Below are 22,734 nucleotides of genomic sequence, written 5' to 3'. Positions count from 1 at the left end.
GGCAGCAGTGGGCCCTGTAGACACTCACGGACACTCCCAGTATTTTCCTAGACACACCTGCTTTTTTCACTACCACTAAATTACCAGTTTCAACCCGAGTCGCCTACTTCCTCTCAGTCACCTTGTGAACAGCTAGCGAATAGAAAAAGTAGCAGGATTTCATTGAAGGACGGCCTTGCGCACAATGGGCCATATGCACGGGCAGTGTATCGATAATCGGCCACCATGCAAATTTGCCGCCATGCGATCAAGCCTGTGTCACCTCCTATATGCTCTATAGTAGAAGCAGTTCAGTGTGTTTTATCTCAGCTGTCTCTCTGTCTGTGCAGTCTTCCCACAGAAATGACTCCACAGCTCGATGCTGCAGCGCTTCTGGATGAAGTAACCGGAGAACCAATTGCTTTCTTTCCTGGTAAGATGTCTCTGTTGATTAGGGACTAAAGTATTATAACAGACTAGATGTGATACCATGACAGCTGTTTCTATCTGAGCAAAGTGCCGTGAGGGGGATATTGGTGAAAACAAATCGGATTACAATACTTTAATCAATAATTATTATTATTACTTTCAATAAATAGGATTTAACAACATTATTTACAGTCAAGAAAAGCAAATATGTTATATTATTAGTGGAGAATCCCACATTTCACCTAAGCACATATAAAATAAGCCACCAAGATATAACTAGGGCCTATCTTTCTGCTATATGGTTGCAGACTATGAAGCTACTTAAAACTCAGGCCTCACACAACTTCATTGTAGTAGCCTCACCTGAGACACCCTCACAAAATGTAATTCCCCAAACTTCTGTAGGCATCATATCTCTCAAGTGCCCCACAAAGGAGAGCATGACTTAACAGACAATGAAGCCCCTGGATCAGGGCCAGCTCATACATTTGTAGATGTATGGCCATCTTAAGACATTCTTATTGCACTGAATGCAGGTGGAACTTCTAAGACACCATCTTCACACTTTCACCTGAGGGGCTGGATAGTGGGTATTGGTGGCATTGTGGGGTTGGACGGGACAGTGCCTAGGGTGCTGAGAAGTCTTACATCGGTCCTGCCTGTCTTTTAGTCTGGAAAAGTCTACAACAGATAATCGTCTTCTACAATAGCCATAATGATGATTAGCAGTCTACTAATGACAGTGGTGAATAACATTACATGAAGAGATTTGAGGAAGTGAGATAGTCTTCAGTGGACACAATCCACATTTTCCCGCATCTCTCCTGTAACTTTCTTCATCAATTGTAAATACATTTACTATCATTCATTTCTATTTGAGATTTAATTTTCTCCCCCAAAGGCTGATCTTGGTCATTTACTAAACACAAAACGCGGCAGAGTTTGCTCAAATACATATGAAAATCACGGCACAACACACTTGTACAAATCAACAAACCATTAGTCAAACTCAGCAGGACTTGCCATAGACACAACTACAACATATTATTTTACCAACATTCATTGCATGCAGCTCAAAATGCATTGTGGTTTGTCAACACGGCATTGCGGGGACGTGGTCCGCATAACGCCCCGCTACCTAAAAGAGGACGACTTCTTTTAGGTACAGTAGCTCAGTAATTATCTGAAGACATCAAATAAATCCTTCTAAGGTTCAAGTTAACCTTTAACAGATTTGGAAATTATATACGGTGTGCCCAAGTGAAAAAGGAGACTTTTGCTGTAGCGGCGTTGTAGCTAATCGCAGTGGGTTAATGTGTTAGCCAATAGATGGCATGGAGTTTTTCCCAGTTGCGCTTGTGTAGTAAATGGCATCAGCGCTCATCGCCGGGCCATACACATTGGGCGGCTTTTCAGTTGAAAGCAGATCAAATTACAAAACTGGGCGGCATTCAGCTAAATATCGCCCAGTGTGTATGGGCCTTTAGACATGAAACTGTGGGGTAAATATACTGATGGGAGTTCCATTGAAGTTGGGATGTTGCCCATAGCAACCAATCTGATTGTACTTCTTATTTATTTGGCAACTTCTAGAAGATAATAGATATAGGGGCGCATTTATCATTGTATTGCGATGCCGGCGTAATAACACCGCCGGGCATCGCATTGCGGTATCATCTGATACCGCCTGGATGTATCAATTTGAGGGTGCTGGGACCGTCCCTGCGAAGCCCTGACCAGGAAGCCGGGGGGGGGTCTGCGCATGCGGGGTTATGCGCTGACCCCCGCCGACTCCTGTGACCGCACTGCCCCGCTCGCAGTGCGATCCCGTAGCCATAGGCTACAATGGGCTATCGCCATATCACAATGGCGATAGCCCAGGGGTGTGATGCCGGACTGCCCGATGTTGATACATCGGGCAGCTTCGCATCCCCCAGAGAGACCTATGGCGGATGCGTCCGGCGGCGCTGCAGGGGGAGATCGCAGCAGGGATCGGAGATTCCTGCTGCGGTCCCCCTTTAATACATTTCAGTGATACATAATATTTGCGGTTAACCCCCGAAAACGGGTGTTTTGGAGGATTTAGCCGCAAATGTTACTTGATAAATGGGCCCCATAATCTGATTGATTGCTCTGGGCAACATCCCATCTTCAATAGATCTTCCATCTTAGTACATTTACCCCTAAGTGTTAAAGTGAAAGGGATTCTGAACTTATATTTATTTTTTATGGACATCTAGTTATGAGATCATATTTTGGAAATATCTAATTAGGCCATGGGATATAATATCCCAGAATAGATAAGAGATTTTCCATATACTTGTATGGAGTGATATTTAAATATCTGTATTTTGAACTGCAGTCAATTGCTATAAATTGATTTTTTTTGTATATTTTTTTGTATATGATTAATGCATTCATAAATGTTATTGCTATTTTTGAATACTATAAAGCACATTCTTTTTTTGTTAATCACTCATGGTATATTAATGGACTACGAACTAAGTACTAATTCCATACTATGTTTACATTACATTATAACAATGTTGTGCTGCGCCCTTTACTTATACCCCATTCACACCAGCCTAAATTCCCGGGTTGAGTCCGAGAACAACCCGGTACTACCTCTGGTGTGAAAGGTACCCGGGACAAATTACCGGGCTAATTTGCCGGCAATCCAACCCGGCTAGGTAGCAGGGTTGTTACCGGGTTCAACCCGGGGACCTGGCTGGTGTGAAAGGTGTAGGGTATACTTACCCGGGTTGCCGTGTTCCCGATGGGAATTAACCCCCTTACCGCCGCAGCCTGTTTTTGCCTTCCTGACAGAGCCCTTTTTTTCAAATCTGACATGTATATCTCTTTATGAGGGGATAACTTTTTATTGCTTTTACTTATCCCAGTGATTTTGAGATTGTTTTCTCGTGACACATTGTACTTTAAGTTAGTGGTAAATTTTGGTCGATACAGTCTGTGTTTATTTGTGAAAAATACCAAAATGTTGTAAAAAAATAGAAAATTTTGCAATTTGCAAAATGTTAAATTTTCTGCTTGTGAGACAAATAATCATACCACTCAAAATAGTTAATAACTAACAAAGACCACATGTCTACTTTATGTTGCCATCATTATTTCAACCTCCTTTTAATTTTTTTGGACACTAGGAGGCTTAAAATATGAATAGCAAATTCTCAAATTTTTTAGAAAATTTCAAACACTGATTTTTTTAGGGACCAGTTCAGTTCTGATGTGACTTTGAGGGACTTGTATGTGAGACACCCCCATAAATGATGCCATTTCAAAAACTGCACCCCTCACAGTATTCAAAACAGCATTTTGGAAGTTTGTTAACCCTTTAGGTGTTTCACAGGAATTAAAACAAAGTGTAGGTGAAATTTAAAAATTTCATTTTTTTTAGCAGATTTTCAATTTTAATACATTTTTCTAAGGAACACAGTGGATTTTACTAGAGAAATGTGACTAAAAATTGATTCCCCCAATTCTTTTGTTTTCATAAATATCCTATATGTGGCCCTAGTGTGCACGTTGACCAAACCACAGGCTTCATAATAGAAGGAGCACCTACTTGATTTTGGAGCCTCCTTTTTATGAGATTATTTTTTAGGCACCATGTAGGTTTCAAGGCACCATAAGATGCTAAAAGTTAGGAACCTCCCCCACAAGTGACCCCATTTTGCAAACTACACCCCTCAGGGAATTCATCTAGGGGTATAGTGTACATTTCAAACCCCCAGGGGTTTCACCAATTTTGGTACAACTGGGCTGTGAAAATGAAAAATTACATTTTTTTACACAAAAATGCAGTTCTGGCTCAAAATTTTTCATTTTCACAAGGAATGAAGGAGACAAAGCACCCCAAAATCTGTGCCGCAATTTCTCCCGAGTACGGCAATGCCTCATATGTGACCAAAAAATACCATTTGGGTGCATGGCAGGACTCAGAAGGGAAGGAGTGATATTTGGATTTTGCAGCACAGATTCTGGTGGAATGAATGGTGGGTGCTATGTCGCATTAGCAAGACCCCCGAAGCACGATTTTTTTATGTTGGGAGAGTGGCATATCCATTAAACTAAGGAGCTAGAATTCAGGAGTCTCAGGAATTGGATAACCAGAGTTCATATTTTTATGTTCATGTTGCCCAAAGCCCTTCAGTTTATGGCATTGCCACCAAACGTGGAGGGGAGCCAAACAGCCTCCCCCTGACTTAGCTGAACAGTATTTGCAAGTGGGGAAATTGCACTCATCAGTACAAATAGCCCCTTTCTGCACTGGTTTGTGAAAATACATTAATACCCATTTCACGCTACCAATTACCCGGGTTATTGCACGTGAATACACAGCCTGGAATACTGTCCAGTGTGAAAGAACCCAGGTTGAGAGACCCGGCATTTCAACTTCGGTAGCAAGCAGGGTTGAACACTGGTTTAACGTGGCTCTCTGTGCAGTTAGAGCGTGTTAGTTGGGTTGATACGATCCCGGACCCCACAGCATAGGAAGAATTGCCTCTTGGAGATCACATCTCCAACTGCTGTCTCGGGTAGCTTTGGTGGTGATGTCACCAACCAGGGCAGTAAGCCAGGTTGGGCCACCATTCTAAAAGGGGTATCTACTGGGTTGTACCCGAGATGGACTCGTGTACAGGAGCACAAATCAGATATAACAGTGCAAATCAGCATACAGTGATCATTTAAAATCATGTAAGCAATAAAATACTCCATTGTCCAATAGCAACACTGCTGTGAGCAATAAAGCATCGCTGAGTCTGGGTGACACCAAGGCAGTGGAAATTGGAGACAGAGATAACATTGTGATGTTGTTGCCAATGGGGGAGGAGGGAAGATGATATTCTCTGTTTTGGAGATGTTGAGCTATAGGTAATGTTGGGACATCATGTGTAGATAGCAGAGAAAGTTGGCTACACAAGATAGTACAGTACAGTACTTAAGGCGAGACGTCAAGGGAGGAGAGCAGGTGGGGTGACCACCAGTGACCCCTTTACTCCCGGTGGTGATTGGTGCTGTACTTAACAGCACCAATCACCACCGATCCCTGTGTTACCGAGCGCCGTTATTCGCCGGTACACAGAAAACGCTGCAATTGGCTGTTCACATTTGAACAGCCAATCGCAGCGATCGCCGATGGGGGGGGGGGGGCATCGCTGCCCCCCCTGGGCAATGAGGGAAGATGTCTGCTGTCAGGGACAGCAGCCATCTCCCCTCTGTCACCGCGTCTATAGATGCGGTGACACTTTAAATGCATGACGTACATTTATGCCATGCGTCGGGAAGTACATCCCGACCATGACGTAAATGTACGTCAAATGTCGGGAAGGGGTTAATGCAGGCGGCGGGCGCAAATGACGGGACAGCGGGTGGATGATGATGACGCAGCTCTCCGGCGGCAGTGAGGACGCCGGAGAGCTGCATCATCTTCATCTGCCGCCTGTCCCGTCATTTGCGCCGCCGCCTGTGTGGATCCCTGGCCTGTGCGGAGTACCAGCAACCGGGGTGAGTATTCTCCCCACCTCCTGTCCACCTCTGCCGCCATCCCGCCGACTGCCCGACATCATCCCGCCTCCTCCCCACCTCCTGCCGGCCTCCTTCCCGCCCCCTTCACACACCAGAAAATGCATGGACATTTCTGGTGTGAATGGGTCCAAACCCGGGAATGTCCCTGCTTGTCCCGGGAACTAAATTCCCGGGTTTGACCCTGCATTTCTGGTGTGAAAGGGGTATAAGTTACGCTATATTTCCCTTTCCTCCACTAGGTGACACTGGAGAGTTACAGTGGGGAATAGAAGGCGACCACAGGGAGCTTGGGCACTTTAGAATAAATTAATAGTGACTAACTCCTCCCCTTCTACATCCTCTCCTAGGCAGTCTTAGCATGTGCCCTACGGGAGCTGGGTGCATTCATTGCTCACTCCTGGGCTTTTTTAATTTTAAATTGTTTTTAATGATCTGCAATCAGCAAGAGGACATGCAGGTAGCCCCCTGTCCCTACTTACCTGCGACAAGGGCGCTGTCGGCAGCTCGCCTCCGGTACCCGGCTGCAGGATCCACAGATCCTGAGGTCCCGTCGCCGCTGCACGCAGCGCGCCTCGAGGACCAGTCAGCATGCCGCACCCGACAGCCAAGGCAGGGGTAAGTATAACACTGATCCCCTGTTAGCGGGGGATTCAGCGAGAAAAGAACGCGGCAGCGCACTTTCAAATACAGCGCCATTAGCGAGGAGCGGAGCATAGGCGCGCGGCATGCTGGGCACTTCCGCTTCCTCCTTCTTCATAGGTGCGGCAGCCATTGAAACAACAGCGTGATCCGCGGCTCCCTTGAGGCGTCTGAAGAGTGCAGGTGACCCCTGGTACAGCGAGTCACAGCGGGACATAGGAGGTCAGGGCGGCTTGGACTGTGTCCAAAAAGGTCCCTTAGCCGGCGCAAGTTATATTTATATACAGTGCGCGTCTCTGGCTTGTGGCAGACTCTGCTTTTCGTATACCTCCTCTCCTGTCCGGTGCTTAATCTCTTTCTCTCCTCTCTGTGGATGATTGATGAGTGTATGATGGCTGGTGGGGCTCCTAAAAAGATTGCTTGCAAGAAGTGCAGCACTAAGTTCACCCCACACGCTGAGGGCGCCATTTTATGTCCCCCATGTGCTGCAGCCCCAGTCCCCCCTCCTTCAGCAGCGGGGCAGGATATTCCTGTATGGGCTTCTCAATTGTCCACAGTGATTTCTCAGCTGGCTTCTGAGTTATCTTCAGCCAGACAAGACAGGGATACAGCCAGGGATCAACAGGCAGAGTTAACCTCTGCTGTTGAGGGTCTGTCTAGAGCATTACATGCAGACACCCCAGCACCCCCTCCCCCTAGACTGGCTTCTGCTAATAGGATTTTTCCTCAGGTCCCTCTGTTAGATGATACAGATGATGACATGCCAGATCTAGAGGAGGGTGAATTTAATGAGCCTGAGGCTCCAGTGCTACAGGACAATGATGTCCCCTCTCAGGGTTTAGAGGACTTAATACAAGCAGTCCGTTTAACCCTCAATGTCTCTGAAGAGGAGAGGCCTGCTGCGCGCCCCTCAGTGTTTGCTAAAAAGCAAAACAGTCTGCATGCTTCCCAGCCTCAGAAGAGCTGGATGACCACTTGCAAAAAGCTTGGTTACGCCCGGACAAGAAGTTTCAGGTGTCCCAGAGGTTTTTCACTTCCTATCCCTTTCCTAAGGATGCTAGGAAGTCATGTGAGACGCCCCCTGCTGTAGACTCTTCGGTATCACGCTGGTCTAAAAAGACAGTGTTGCCCATACCAGGAGCCTCTACCCTTAAGGATGTATCTGACAGAAGGTTAGAGAGCACCCTGAAGAATATTTATTCGGCCGCAGGTCTCTTGCAAAGGTCAGCACAGGTGGGCTGTTGGGTCAATAGGGCCATGGAGGTCTGGGCATCCCAGGTGGCCTCCTCTCTAGACCCAGGGGCAGGTGATATGTTGCTTCTCGTGGAACACATACGCTGCAGGTTACTTAGTTGAAGCCTCTTCAGATGTTTGTATGCTGGCGGCTCGTGTCTCTGCCCTCTCAGTTTCAGCTCGCCGTAATCTTTGATTGAGACAGTGGAATGCGGACGCTGACTCCAAGGCGGCGGTGGAAGCATTACCCTTTGCTGGTGAGGCGCTCTTTGGTCCAGAGCTGGACAAGATGATCTCACAGGCTACGGGGGGGGGGGGGTGTAAGTCACAGTTCCTGCCTACAGCAGCCCCTCCCCCACGCAGGTCCTTCCCAACTACTGGAGGGCAGTCTATTCGTTCCTTCCGACCCACCCCTAGATTCAGGGGTAGGTCACGTGGAGCGGCTACCAGTTCTAGAGGCTTCCGAGGAAGAGGCAGAGGTTCAGCCAGCGCACCCATCTTGGATGCAAAGGTTACCTCAAAGCCCTCGGCATGACTCTCCCAGTCCCTGTCCGGAGCGCAGGGTGGGGGGCCGTCTGCTGTCTTACAACAGGCTTGGTCCATGTCTTGCCAGGACGCATGGGTAAAGGACCTGGTGGCAGTAGGCTACAAGATAGACTTCTTGTTGCCTCCTCCTCTACGTTTTTTCCCCACAGGTTTTCCAGCTTTCAGGAGAAAGGCAGGGCTTTGCAGGCTGCCATTCAAAGGCTCAGGGACATGGGGGTGGTTATCCCAGTCCCAGAATCGGAAAAGGCAAAGGGATTCTACTCCAGCCTGGTTCTGGTTCCCAAGCCGGACGGCTCAGTAAGGCCCATCTTGAATCTGAAACAGCTCAATCCGTTTCTGCGGTTCACTCGCTTCAAGATGGAGTCTCTGCAGTCAGTCATTGCAGGCCTGGAGCCTGGGGAGTTTCTAGTATCCATCGATATAAAAGATGCATACCTGCATATCCCCACCTGGCCCCCTCACCAGGCCTACCTGCGGTTTGCCGTTCGGAGCGGTCACCTACAGTTCAGAGCCCTTCCCTTCGGCCTCTCCTCTGCGCCACGGTTATTTACTAAAGTCATGGCTGTCATGATGGAAATACTCAGGGCTCAGGGAGTTACCATTGTCCCTTACTTGGACGACCTCCTGTTGAAGGCTCTGTCCAAGGAGATCCTGCTGCACAACATCAGGCTGGCACGTCAGACCCTGGAGTCCCATGGCTGGATGCTCAATATCCAGAAGTCGCAACTGACCCCCTCGCAGAGGATTCTGTTCCTGGGGATGACCTTGGATATCGTCCAGAGAAGGGTTTTCCTCCCAATGGACAAGATATTGTCCTTGCAGGAATCGGTTCGCCTGGTGCTGCAGCATCGGAAGGTCTCAGTCCTCCTCTGCACAAGGCTGCAGGGAAGGATGGTGGCCACGTTTGAGGCAGTGCAGTACGGGCATTTTCGATCTCGCCCCTTCCATCTGTGTCTGCTCCGCCAGTGGACAGGTTCGCACCTTTTTCTGCATCAGCGGATCTCTCTTTCCCATCAGGCTCGAGCATCACTGGTGTGGTGGCTCGACTCCAGCAACCTGCAGGAGGGACGGAGGTTCGCCATACACAACTGGACGCTCCTCACCATAGATGCCAGCCTCAGGGGCTGGGGAGCGGTCACACTCGGTCTCCACTTCCAGGGACTGTGGACCCCGGAGGAAGCACAGATGTCCATCAATGTGCTGGAACTCCGAGCGGTGTACTATGCCCTCCTTCAGGCGGAAGTCATTCTCCGGAACAAGGACATCAGAGTGCAGTCCGACAACGCCACAGCTGTGGCTTACATAAACAAACAGGGAGGCACTCGCAGCCGTGCAGTGATGAGAGAGGTGAAGAGGATTCTGTGCTGGGTGCAGGAGCACGCAGGGGCCGTGTCTGCCATTTTCATACCAGGCGTGGAAAATTGGGAGGCAGACTACCTCAGCCGCCGAGACGTCCATCACGGAGAGTGGTGTCTGAACCCCCAGGTCTTCCAGACCTTGACTCGTCGGTGGGGATGTCCGCAGATAGACATGATGGCCTCCAGGCACAACCATCAGTTGACCCGGTACTGCGTTCGGACAAGAGATCCCCAAGCAGTGGCAGTAGACGCTCTCACTGCCCCTTGGACGGATCAGTTCCTCTACATCTTCCCTCCAGTGCCTCTCATCCCTCGGGTTCTTCAGAGAATCCGACGGGAGTCGGTGACAGTGCTGTTCATTGCTGCGGACTGGCCTCGCCGGTCGTGGTACACGGTTCTAACAGGCCTGTTAGTAGACGAACCATGGCCCCTACCTCTCTGCGACGACCTGCTAATGTAGGGTCTGTTCACCTGTCCCAACTTACAACATCTACATTTGACGGCATGGCAGTTGAGAGGTCCATTCTGAGAAAAGCAGGGATCCCGCAAGCAGTAATACCTACCATGATAGGGGCCAGAAAACAGGTTACCTCGGTGCATTACCATCGCATCTGGAGGGCTTATGTGGCCTGGTGTGAATCCAGGAGGGTCTCTCCTGTGAATTTCAAGCTGGCCAGGTTGCTGCTGTTCTTACAAAAAGGCCTGTCCTCAGGACTCCGGCTGGGGTCCTTGAAGGTTCAAGTATCCGCCCTCTCCATTTTTTTCCAGAGAAAGCTAGCGCTTCTTCCTCAGGTACAGACCTTCTTCCAGGGGGTGTTGCGGCTGCAACCTCCCTTCAGGCCTCCCACTGCTCCATGGGACTTGGTATTGACCTTCCTCCAGTCCTCTCTGTTTGAACACATGGAGGATGTGGACCTGAAATAGGTCACTTGGAAGACTGTCTTACTGCTGGCCTTGGCCAGGAGGGTGTCGGAACTGAGTGCCCTCTCTTGTAAAGCACCCTTCTTGCGTTTTCACGAGGATAGAGCGGAGCTGCGCACCTCTAGTGTTTTTCTCCCAAAGGTGGTCTCGGCATTCCACATTAACCGACCTATAGTGGTGCCGGCCTTTCGGGAGGACTCAGATGAGTCTAGAGCACTGGACGTGGTCCGGGCCTTGCGCATATACGTTGCCAGAACGGAGTCTGTGCGTAAGTCGGATGCTCTTTTTATCCTCTATGACTCCCTGCGTCCTGGATGGCCCGCCTCCAAGTAGGCCCTGGCCAGGTGGATCAGGTTGACAATTCGTCAAGCTTATGTGGCTTCTTCTAGAGTGCCACCTTCTTCGATATCCGCCCATTCTACACGGTCGGTGGGTACCTCCTGGGCGGCTGCCCGTAGAGTTTCTATTCAAGATCTATGTAGAGCGGCTATTTGGTCTGGACAGAAGAGCTTTGTCCGTTTTTACAAATTTGACTCATTTGCGGCAGCTGCTTCGCGGTTCGGCCGTTCTGTGTTAAGGGGCTCTCAGCGTCATCCCACCCGTGTTGGGAGCTCTGGGACGTCCCCACTGTAACTCTCCAGTGTCACCTAGTGGAGGAAAGAGAAAAGGGGATTTTGTACTTACTGTTAAATCCTTTTCTCAGACTCCATAGGTGACACTGGACGCCCACCCGACGCTGTCTCTCTCTTTACTGCTATTTCAGGTTTGTTCAGTTACCTGAGGCTAGGAGACTTTTGTACTTAGTCTTCATTCTAAGTTTTACCTTCTTTTATGGATGTGTTCATTCTGTTATGAATGATGTTCTTCAAACTATGTTTTCACTCTATGCGAGTGTGTGTGTGACTTGTTATGTTTAACCTCCTCTCGGAAGAGTGTTTTTCTTCTTTCTTCCAGCTCCCTCCGGGCACATACCTAGATGGCCTAGGATAGGAAGTAGAAGGGGAGGAGTTAGTCACTATTAATTTATTCTAAAGTGCCCAAGCTCCCTGTGGTCGCCTTCTATTCCCCACTGTAACTCTCCAGTGTCACCTATGGAGTCTGAGAAAAGGATTTAACAGTAAGTACAAAATCCCCTTTTTTTCATGGATGGAATGTATGAACCCAATACTGACATTCTCAAAAGTCTATGTCTGGATAAAGTTGTTCCAGAGTGATTCAGCGATTAAAACCATACTTGCAGAAAAGGGGGAATTAACAAAAGTTCATTTAGAGTGCTCGTTATGTGATGCTGGCTCAAAGCAGCTGCCTGAAAAGGAGTAGTCAGCTCCTATACAACAGTAATAATGATAATAATAAAAAAAATGAATAGCAGAGCTAAAATAATTCTATATCTAAACGGGTGAATCAATTAAATAAATTAATAATATAGAATAAACCTGTAATAAAACAGCAAATTTCAAGAATAAAGACCATGTGCATTAATATAAATGACCCATCGGGTAATTGATTAACCTGCACTGAACCGAAGCAGTAGTCCCAATTGGTGGAGTCCATAGTAAATAATAAATCCTGCGTGCCGCTGGAGGTAAAGTCCTGATATTATAGATGGTAGATTACCAGAGCCAGGAGCCTCAACTAGGATGCGACTGTTTCTCCAGGCGATGGATGGTCGGGACTTCCAAGAACAATGGGATGCGGTGGCCAGAAGATTGAGCAGGTATAGTGGGGGTCCAAGTCCAAAAGCATAGGTCAGGGTTACACCAATATGTTTTACTGAGAAACTGGCAGCTATATCAAGGTGTCTTACTGCCATGATGGTACTGGTATTTATACATGAATATCTAGCTCATTTGTATAATTGATACATTCACTCGTTTAATATTCTAAATAATAAAAGGACACACTCAGAGACAGAATGATCTTATACATAACACATAATCTCTTGATACAGAATGTAATAAAACCTCACAGAAAGTATACAAAATTCAATTTTATAAAAATGTCATGCAATAATTGTTTGATGGTCATGTTTATGTGTAGGTATTGTAGTTAGATTTTGAAAGTATTTGTATCATCCATTTTGATTTGCCTTTTTGACATTTTTATACAAACTTCTGTTTGTCTATTTAGAAGGCTCTCCCGAGGTACAATTCCTACAGCATGCATCGCCCCAAATTCCTTCTCCACGGGTACTGTATTTGTTTTCCTTTTTTCATATATTATATTGCATATTTTTGTTAATTTTAGGTTATTAACATATGTTTGTCTATTTATGTGTTGCATTCCTGAGTATTACATATTGCATTAAATTTGATCAAACTGAGGGGTAGATGTACAGTATCATCGATCATAATAGGGTAGAATCGGTATCAGCGCACGCTATGTGCACTGATACCACTTCTCCCCCATGTAAGAAGCAGCCGGGGTGCGCTAAATTACAAGGGCGCTATGCTAAATGATAGCAGTCCAATATGCTATGCAAATGTATGAATGAGCTGAATTCGACAGCTTCAGGTGGTGATGCCCTATCCCCACAGCAGGGACAGCACTATCCCTGCTGCTGGCTCTGGGTTGTGCTGGAGATCTCGCATGAGTAGCGATATCCCGCGCATGCCAGGTCCTTCTGGCAGGGGGAAGGAGACAGGGTGTCATTGTGAACTGATGCGCTGTCTCCAGGAGGGATCATCACTGGAGGGGGGGGGAGTTTGCTCTTATGATGTGCTTTATTTCAATCCAATTTCGCCTTCATCCACCAGGTGTCACTGGAGTAACAGTGGGGAATAGAAGGGTGACTGCAGGGAGCATGGGCATTTTAAAAATTAAAATGTGTGTGTGGCCAACTCCACTCCTTCTACTTCCCCCAGACAGTCTTAGTTTGTGCCCTGCAGGAGATGGTCACACTCTTGGCTTGCTCCTGGGGCAAGGGAAAGAAAAAGTGTTATTTATTTAACATGAATCTACAATCAAAGGAGAGTCAGGCAGGGAGTGCCACTGCCTAACTCCGCCGTTGGAGCTGCCGGGGAGACCCATTTGGGAAAGACTGAAGTGGCGGTCCTTGGTGCTCTTTTTTTTTTCCAAAAGAGTGCCATTGTAGGAGACGGAGCTAGCGGCGGGGTGGGGAGGGGCTTTTCTCCGACTAGCTGCCCCAGCGCTTCCCCAGTCATACGACACTGGCGGACATGTTTAGTGTAATCTGGCCATTACACGCAACTGGAGGCTCCTTACACTGCGTGTCCTATCTCCCGGAGCAGCTTCCCAGCTACAGCAGCTTCCCCAGGTTCCGTGAGTCAGACAGTGGGGTATAGAGTGTGCAGGTCCAGCATAGGAAAAATTTGTGGTCAGAGATTTTTTTTTTTCCAGTGCTGAGTTCCTCTATACTGTCCCTCCTAACAGTGATTCTATAAGCCTATACACACTGGGCGACTTTGAGCTGAAAGTCGCTCAAAACACCCAGTGCGTATGGCCCGGTGATGAGCGGTGAGCGCTGCTGCATACTCCCGCATCATACCAGCAGATAAGCGGCTTTGAGGAAGGCTTTGCATAGCACTGCGCTATGCAAAGCCGTCCCCCCCTCCATCAGCGCTGGGCAGGGAGAAAGCCACTCAGTGTGTATGCACTGAACGGCTCCCCCTCCAGTGATGGTACCGATCATCGCTGTCCATACACTCTGGGCACAGTCGCCCAGTGTGTATGGACCTTATCTCTGTTTATCTATACTCTTCTCTGTGTCGGTGAAGTGTATTTGTATTAACTATGGCAGGCGGAAGTTCCAAGCAGAAAATGATGTGCAAAAAGTGTGCAACTAAGTTTGTACCCTCTACAGAGGGATCACTGCTCTGTGACAAATGTGCAGCTGACCCCCCTGCGTTATCTTCCCAAGATACCCCTGCCTGGGCCTCACAACTCACTGAGGTCATGTCAAAATTTTCCTCAGTGTTAGCTGCATACCAGCAGGACAGGGAAGAAACCATATCATAGCAGGTTAGTTTAGCCTCTGCTGTGGAAGGTTTTAGTAAAGTCCAACAGTTACAAAATCCTGTTTCGGATGCCTCCCCCCAGAGGTTTTTCAAAACTGGTTTGCCAGTTTCTTCATAGACGGGTCTTCTGATGGCTGCCATAGAGAAACTTGTAGACTCCAGGGTGGTGGTACCAGTCCCACACAATCTCAGGTATCAAGGCTTTTATTCCAGCCTTTTCCTAGTGCCGAAACGGACGGTTTGGCTCGTCTCATACTAAATCAAAAGGATCTGAATCCTTACATAAAACCAGTAGAATTCAAAATAGAGTCCCTGCAGTTGGTAATTGCTGGGCTGGAACAGGAGGAATTCATTATGTCCATCGACATCAGGGATGCCTACCTTCATGTCCCAATTTGGTCCCCGCATCAAGCGGTCCTTCGCTTTGCGGTGCGGGATCTTCATCTGCAGTTTCAGGCACTGCCCGTCGCTCTCTCCTCTGCACCCAGAATCTTCATCAAGGTCATGGCAGTCATGATGGAATTATTAAGGACGCAAGGAGTCACAATAATTCTGTACCTTGACGACCTCATCTTGAAGCCCCGCTCACAGCAACTGTTACTAGACAACTTTCACCTAACACAATCCACCCTTATCGAACACAGCTGGATCCTGCACTACCAAAAGTCTCATCTCCAAACCACACATAGATTGTTATTCTTGGTGATGATCATGGTATGGTCCAAATGGAGATATTTTTGCCTGAAGACAAAATCCATTCACTGCAAGTTCTGGTGCGAGAGGTCCTACAAACAAATTGGTTGTCGGTGCATCTTTTCACAAAGCTCCTGAGGAAAATGGTAGCAGCTCAGTATGGGTGCTTTTGTTCTCGTCCTTTTTAACTTTGTCTCCTCAGTCAGTGGTCCGGTTCTCATCTGTGCCTCCATCACAGAGTGATCCTGTCCTCTCAGGTTTGTCTCTCCTTACTGTGGTGGCTCAACTCCGCCAATCTCCGACAATGAAAAACCTGCGACATTTGGGATTGTATGCTTCTCACCATGAATGCCAGTCTCCGGGGCTGGGGAGCAGTCACCAAAGAACATCAGTTCCAGGGACTCTGGACACAGCAGGAGGCTCTCCTGCCCATCAATGTGCTGGAGTTTAGAGCAGTGTATTACGCCTTAATACGAGCAGAACACCTGCTTCAAAACTGGCATATTTGGGACCAGTCCAATAACTCCAATGCAGTTGCCTATATAAACAAACAGGGCGGCACATGCAGTCGTGCAGCCATGCGGGACGCCAGTCGAATACTTCTCTGGGCCAAGACAACGCTCAGGTCATTTGCGCAGTGTTCATACCAAAGGTGGAAAATTGTGAGGCCAACATCTTGAGCCGGCACCAAGTACATCCGGGAGAGTGGTGTCTTCATCCTCCAAGCCAGTGATGCTAATAGTCTTGGCTTCGGCCAGATGAGTCTCTGACCAAGAGGCTCTATCCTGTTAACCCCCCTTTTTGGTTATTCATGCAGATAGAGCTGAACTTCGTACCAGCATGGCTTTTCTCCCAAAGGTAGTAACAGTCACATAAACTAGCCAATAGTAGTCCCGGCATTTGCTGAGGACTCGCATGATGACAGGTTTCTTGATGTGGTCCGGGCTCTCAGCATCTATCTGGAAAAAAAGACTGAGAGTAAATAGAGTCTTTATTAAAAATCTCTGTAATGAAAGGCTTGTGTCACCCTTCAAGAGGGTCTGGTATGAGTGGCTGGTGCTCGGGATTCTGACTGTCAGTATAACGTTATTGGAATCCTGACCGCCGGTACTCTGTCAGAGAGGCGAGTGCAAAAAAGCCTCTTGCATGCTTGGTGGCTCACTGCACTCGCCAGGGGTAACCCCCACGAGGAGGAATAGCCCATTAGTCGGGATCCTGACTGTCGGGCAGTTAAACAGTCAGAATTTCCGATGTCGGTATACTGACCGCCGGGATCCCGACTGTTGGGCAGTCATCCAGCACCCCTTTAAGAATACTTGCAACTTTTTGGTGTGAAACAGCAACCCCATAAACAAAAATAATCACTGTCCAGGATATAATTATATAGTAATTCTCACTTGTCCATAGACCTAGGGGAAAATTGAACATTCCACCTTAATTAGAACATTGTCTATTGTCACCACCCTGGATCACAAAAAGAGCCATAACTACCACTCACTCTACACTAACATCAGGCAGAAAGGTAAAGCACTAAACTGATAATGATGAGAGGAAACATTGATCATCTTCCCAGATTTATACATGCAATTTTCATCTCTGATGTACATGGAGACCATGAACTTATTGCACTACATATCGTTTATGACAGAATATAGAGACTTCATGCCAAATTAAGTTGGATATTGGGAAATTTTACATTCAAAATAATATGATATTTGGACAAAGAAGACATTTTAAGAAAATCCCACACCCCTTTGTTCTCCCAGGAATGGAATAATGACTCCTGGGATGACAAAATCCCACTGGCCATGTCTTTTTGTTTTGTCTAAGAGAGATTATTTGTGAAAAAAAACCCCATCTTGGTTGGAACTTCAGAGAACTACAATACCTCTCACACACATAGGCGAATCTAGAATTATGGTAATGGTTGGCCCCAGATCTAGATACTAAAGTAGGGGGACCTTTGCGCGGCGCAGCCGCGTGGCAAAAAGGGGCGTGGCCTCACGGGAAGGAGGCATGGCATCACAAAAGGGGTGTGGTATTACACTTTAGACCATACACAGTAATGCCCATTACACATTTTAGCAAACTCTGTAATACCCATTACACATAAAGCCACACCGTAATGCCAATTACACATAAGGCCACACACCATAATGCCCATTACACATTGTGCCACACATCATGATGCCCATTACATACTATATAACAAAATGTAATGCCCATTACATATTTGCCACATAAGTGCTGCTTACCTATGTGCACATTCCTAGGGGGTTCTTGCTTGATGGCACCATAGTACCCATTACACATGATGCCGCACACCATAGTACCCATTACACATGATGCCGCACACCATAGTGCCCATTACACATGATGCCGCACACCATAGTACCCATTACACATGATGCCGAACACCATAGTACCCATTACACATGATGCTGCACACATAATGTCCCTTACAAATGATGCTGCACACATAATGTCCCTTACACATGATGCTGCACACATAATGCTCTTTACACATGATGCTGCACACATAATGCCCCTTACACATGATGCCGCACACCATAGTACCCATTACACATGATGCCGCACACCATAGTACCCATTACACATGATGCCGCGCACCATAGTACCCATTACACATGATGCCGCGCACCATAGTACCCATTACACATGATGCTGCACACATAATGTCCCTTACACATGATGCGCACACATAATGCCGCTTACATATTAAGCCACACATTATGCATAATGCCCCCACATACCGCCACTTGTAGCGTCCCTTAAGCAATGCCCCCCCCAAAGTGCCACTTACTGTAAATTTTTATATGAGCCTTCGCTGCTGCTGCTGCAGGGAGAGATGGAGAGCGGTGCAGCTGCTTCTATGGGGAGAGGAGCAGAGCGCAGCGCAGAGCACGCTCCCACTCCCCTCCTGGTGTCCCCTCTAGCCAAGTGGACATTTGAAATATTGTGCGCGCTATTGTTGTGCGTGACGTCGGGGGAGCATGCCGGGTGCCGGCACCACATGATTAAAGGGGGGGCGGGCTGAGGTGAAAGCGGGGAGAAGAATTGGAGCAGAAGCTGCAGGGGTGACCATCATTGACAGCTGGGCAGGGGGCTGCCCGGCTGTATTCAGAGCAGTGCAGGTCACGGCTATTTGAAATAATACCCCTTTCACAAAAGAAAATGCAGGGATTTACCCGGGAATATGGTCCCAGGATCATGCAGGGACATTCCCAGGCTGACCCCTTATACACCAACCTGCATTTTCTGGTGTGAGGGGGAGAGAAAACCACTCCCCTCTCCCTACCCCCCCTTTAACCAACCAGCTATATCTTTGGAACCAACTGACCCATTTACATGACACCAGTATCATATTGAAGAACTTTTGAGTTGGTCCCGTGAAACTGGGCTGTTTGGTTCCAGAGAAATCTGTCCATTAAAGAACATAAACAGTCATGAAATTACATTTAAGAAATGAACAAAATGGTTTAACCTCAATATCCCTGGAACCAATTAATCCATATGGATCCAGACTGGTATCAGGTTGAAGGCCCAGCGATTTGGGTTTGACTGAGATCAACCTCAAGCTTCAGTGATGCCGAAGGGGGAACTGGCAGCCGTTGGAACTGGGTGGGGGTCGGAATTAGCGGGTCCCATGTTATCCTATAGGGAAAACGTTACAGCTTTGCCTGGCAGTATCTCCGGTTTCCAGGGGGCTAGAGACTCGGGGCTGGGCTCGTTGGAAAGCCCCAGCCCTCAGCTATAAAATGAGCTAATGGGTGGTCCTGTGCACTTCCGGACCACCCCCTAGATTCGCCTATGCTCACACAGGCTTCTGATATGGAACTGAAAACTGGTCCGGACATGGTGCACAGAGGAAGTGCACACAAGACTGTGTCAGTTCTGCCCCCTGCTGGTGCTGTTTGGTACACTTCTGGCTCCATGGTTTGGATACATTTCCATGGCATTCTTCTCATCCAAGGTTCCTTAAGCGTGTGACACCGACCACAGCCCAGGAACATCAGGATGCTGCCAGCAATGTACATGGGCTCTGATGAGAACTTCTCCATTCTTAAGTCAAATGAGGAGCAGTATCCTTCCAATATGGGGAAAGCATCAGGGAAAGTGACAGGCAGTGTTTGAGCGCGGCCGTGTACCACAGGTGGGTGATGCACTCTGCGGAGTGCACAGGTTATCTACTGTAAATAGACTGTAGTCAGAGAACTTGTCTGATGCACGGTCTGCTCTCCTGGGATTGCAGTAACTAGGTGGTTCCCAGTGTAACTGGGGGATTGCATAGCAAGTAATATGTATAAGACATCATGGGAGTCACAATGGGCTCTGATACACAGGCTATGGCTGCGGTATGTGTCCCTGAGTGTTTTTGGGGTAGATTTATTAAGCTCGGTGAAGTGATAATGTGGCTGGTACTTTATCACCGCCCAATCAGCTCCTACCTGTGAAGTTACAGGCTTGGTTTGAAAAATGACAGGTAGTAGCTGATTGGCCGGTGATAAAGACCAGACACTTTATCACTTCACCAAGCTTAATAAATATGCCCCTCAGTCACCTATCTGTCCTATATACACTATCTACCATCAATGACACTAAAGCGATGTGCAAGACTATTGCTGAAATGGGGGAGACCATGACATTCTCAGCTGCGGAATACATTTGTAATGTAGCATTACTAGTGGGGATGTTACCTCATTGGGCAGCTGTATAATCACTCTGTATCTTTTACCTTCATAGTAAGTACTGTATTGTTACGTTTCTTTCTTTTCATATTGGTTTGTGCTAATAGTAGCATTGTGTTCGGCCATTATTTGTACACGAGTTAACATTGAAAATGATATTGTTAATAATAGGGCCTAATTCAGCAAGGATCGTTAAATACAGAATTCACAAATCAAGACATTATTGAATGACTGCAAATGTATACTATATGTATGGCACATGCGCGAGGGGAAATAGTGACTGGAAATACGCACGGATCGTATCATGACTGACAGGAAGCTGGCCTTTGGGGTGGAAACCTGCCATTTTCTGGGTGTGTTTGCAAAAAATTAAGGAGTGACCTTTTTTGAGGAAGGTCTCAGTTGCAGATTAGTGTGAATGTACAGTACAGCCAAAAACAATCCATTTGCAGTTCTCTCACAATTCTGCAAGAGACAATTCATTTTTCTGTCCGGGCTGCGGCTCACAGTCCACTGCGAGTTCTCCGATTAGCGGTCCATGCTGAATTAGGGTCATAGTTGCATAATTATTTTATTGCTAGTTATCACAGCAATGCCATTTATACAAAGCTATAAATGCAGTCATTATTTTCTAAATATGTCAAATGAAAGATAATTGTATATTATCTCAAAGCAATTAATTTGTTTGTGCAACATGTTATATAATAAATGCACTTTAATAAATAGTCTCAGGTAACTCTTCCTGCCCACACCTTCTGCATTTCATCAGCATAGACCAGTGCTCAAAGTGGGCCGGTATACAACGGTATGACATACAGATGGAGCCGGGCTCCCTCTTGCTGGCGAATCGCCAGACTGTCTCCACTGGTGATCCGCCAGCAGCGAGGCGCTCCATCTCACCGAGGCGTCTCACACGCACGCAAGTCTCAGTTTCCGGGCGACGGGAACCTGTCTGTCTCCGCTTCAGGGACCCGGGGGGAAGCGCCGTCGGAAGGAGACGCGCGCATCTCGTGCACGCGCGTCCCCTTGCGCAGATACAGATGGCGGCTGGCGATTCTGCCGTCATCCCCTGCAAAGACCAGCCCAGCTCCATCTGTACCAGCACTGAACTTTTTTTTCCCACTGTGTAGCTGCTGTCATCCGGCAATAGGGAAAGGTGGGGAGATGACAGGCTGGGCCAGGGTGCATTGTGCCCCCCACTGTCATTTATTTATTTAAGCTACGTCGCGGCAACCCACCCACCGAGAGAATGGCAGCAAGGTGATAGCCGCAACCCGCTCTGAAGACTGCTGTCATCTCGCTGCCTTTCTCTCGGTGGGTGGCCGCGACGGATCTTAAATAAATAGACAGCAGGGGGTACAATGCACCCTGACCCCTGGCCCAGCCTGTCATCTCCCTACCTTTTGCTATCACCAGGAGCCAGCCTCCTGTGTGCTGCAGTGAATGGCTGCGGAATCTCCTCCATCTCTGCTGCAGGAAGGGGAGAAAAAAAATCATCAGGGGATCCCAGCCACACTACTCAAGGCATATTATGCACCCTGACCCCTGGCCCAGCCTGTCATCTCCCCACCCTAATCCCTATTGGTGTGTAGCATCATGTGTAATGGGCATTCCGTTGTGTGGTATAATGTGTAATGGGCATTACGGTGTGTTGGGCCATGTGTAATGGGCATTACAGTGTGGTATAATATGTAATGGGCATTACAGTGTGTTGCGTCATGTGTAATGGGCATTACGGTGTGTTGCGTCATGTGTAATGGGCATTCCGTTATGTGGTATAATGTGTAATGGGAATTACGGTGTGTTGCGTCATGTGTAATGGGCATTACAGTGTATAGTATAATGTGTAATGGGCATTAGTGTGTTGCGTCATGTGTAATGGGAATTATGGTGTGTGGCGTCATGTGCATTGAGTATTATGGTATGTGGCATTCATGGCCACACCCCTATTGTGATGAAGCCACTCCTCCAGCTTTGTGTGACCATGCCCCCTTTAAGTGGCCACACCCCCTTTTCTGGAGCGTGCGTGCTGAACAACATTCTTAGCTTTTCCATACCCCCACTTCGACCACTGGTATAGACCATGGGCATGTGCGCTTTGTATAAGACTATACAGTGCTTAGCTACCCCCCTTTCCTCACATACAGTATGCTGTGTTTTGCATTCTATTCTGAATAGTTGGTGCTGGTGGAGTCACCTGAGACTGCAGATCGCCCCGCTGCCAGGCACTCTGTGAGAAGAAGCAGTGTAATTATTGACAGCGAGATACAGATTGGAAGCAGAATTATGCAAGAGCAAACAAAAGATCCATACATTCATACCCAAGCAGCGGTATGTGATTACACTAAGGGGTGCATTTACTAAGATGGGAGTTCTGTTGAAGATAGGATGTTGCCCATAGCAACCAATGACATTCTACATGCATCAGTGATTACTGCATCAGTGTTGGAACATACGGGGTTATTCTAGTTCACTCTTCCTGACAAATTCCTTCTTAGATGGACAAAACCATGTGCACTGCAGGTGGGGCAGATGTTACTTGTGCAGAGAGAGTTAGATTTGGGTGGGGTTTTACTTCAAAGTGAGATCTATATTGCAGTGTAAAAATAAAGCAGCCAGTATTTACCTTGCACCGAAACAAAATAACTCACCCAAATCTAATTCCCTCTGCACATTTTACATCTGCCCCCCCCTGCAGTGCAT

At 47.5% G+C, this 22,734-nt stretch overlaps 1 protein-coding gene across 3 annotated transcripts in view; it reads left to right on the top strand.

Moving 5' to 3' along the window:
- REC8 (REC8 meiotic recombination protein) overlaps positions 1–22,734 on the top strand; it is a 78,286-nt gene that overhangs the window by 43,050 nt on the left and 12,502 nt on the right. For all 3 annotated transcript variants that reach the window (XM_083188050.1, XM_083188058.1, XM_083188042.1), the window contains 3 exons: positions 330–412; positions 12,783–12,841; positions 22,210–22,362. In XM_083188050.1, coding sequence (XP_083044176.1) covers positions 330–412; positions 12,783–12,841; positions 22,210–22,362 — 295 coding nt within the window. The remainder of the gene's footprint in view (positions 1–329; positions 413–12,782; positions 12,842–22,209; positions 22,363–22,734) is intronic.

The sequence above is a fragment of the Crinia signifera genome, chromosome 1, assembly GCF_055691185.1.
Source record: "Crinia signifera chromosome 1, ASM5569118v1, whole genome shotgun sequence".
Lineage (NCBI taxonomy): Eukaryota > Metazoa > Chordata > Amphibia > Anura > Myobatrachidae > Crinia > Crinia signifera.
The sequence above is the reverse complement of the archived record's forward strand: the minus strand, read 5'-3'. Positions and strand labels throughout refer to the sequence as shown.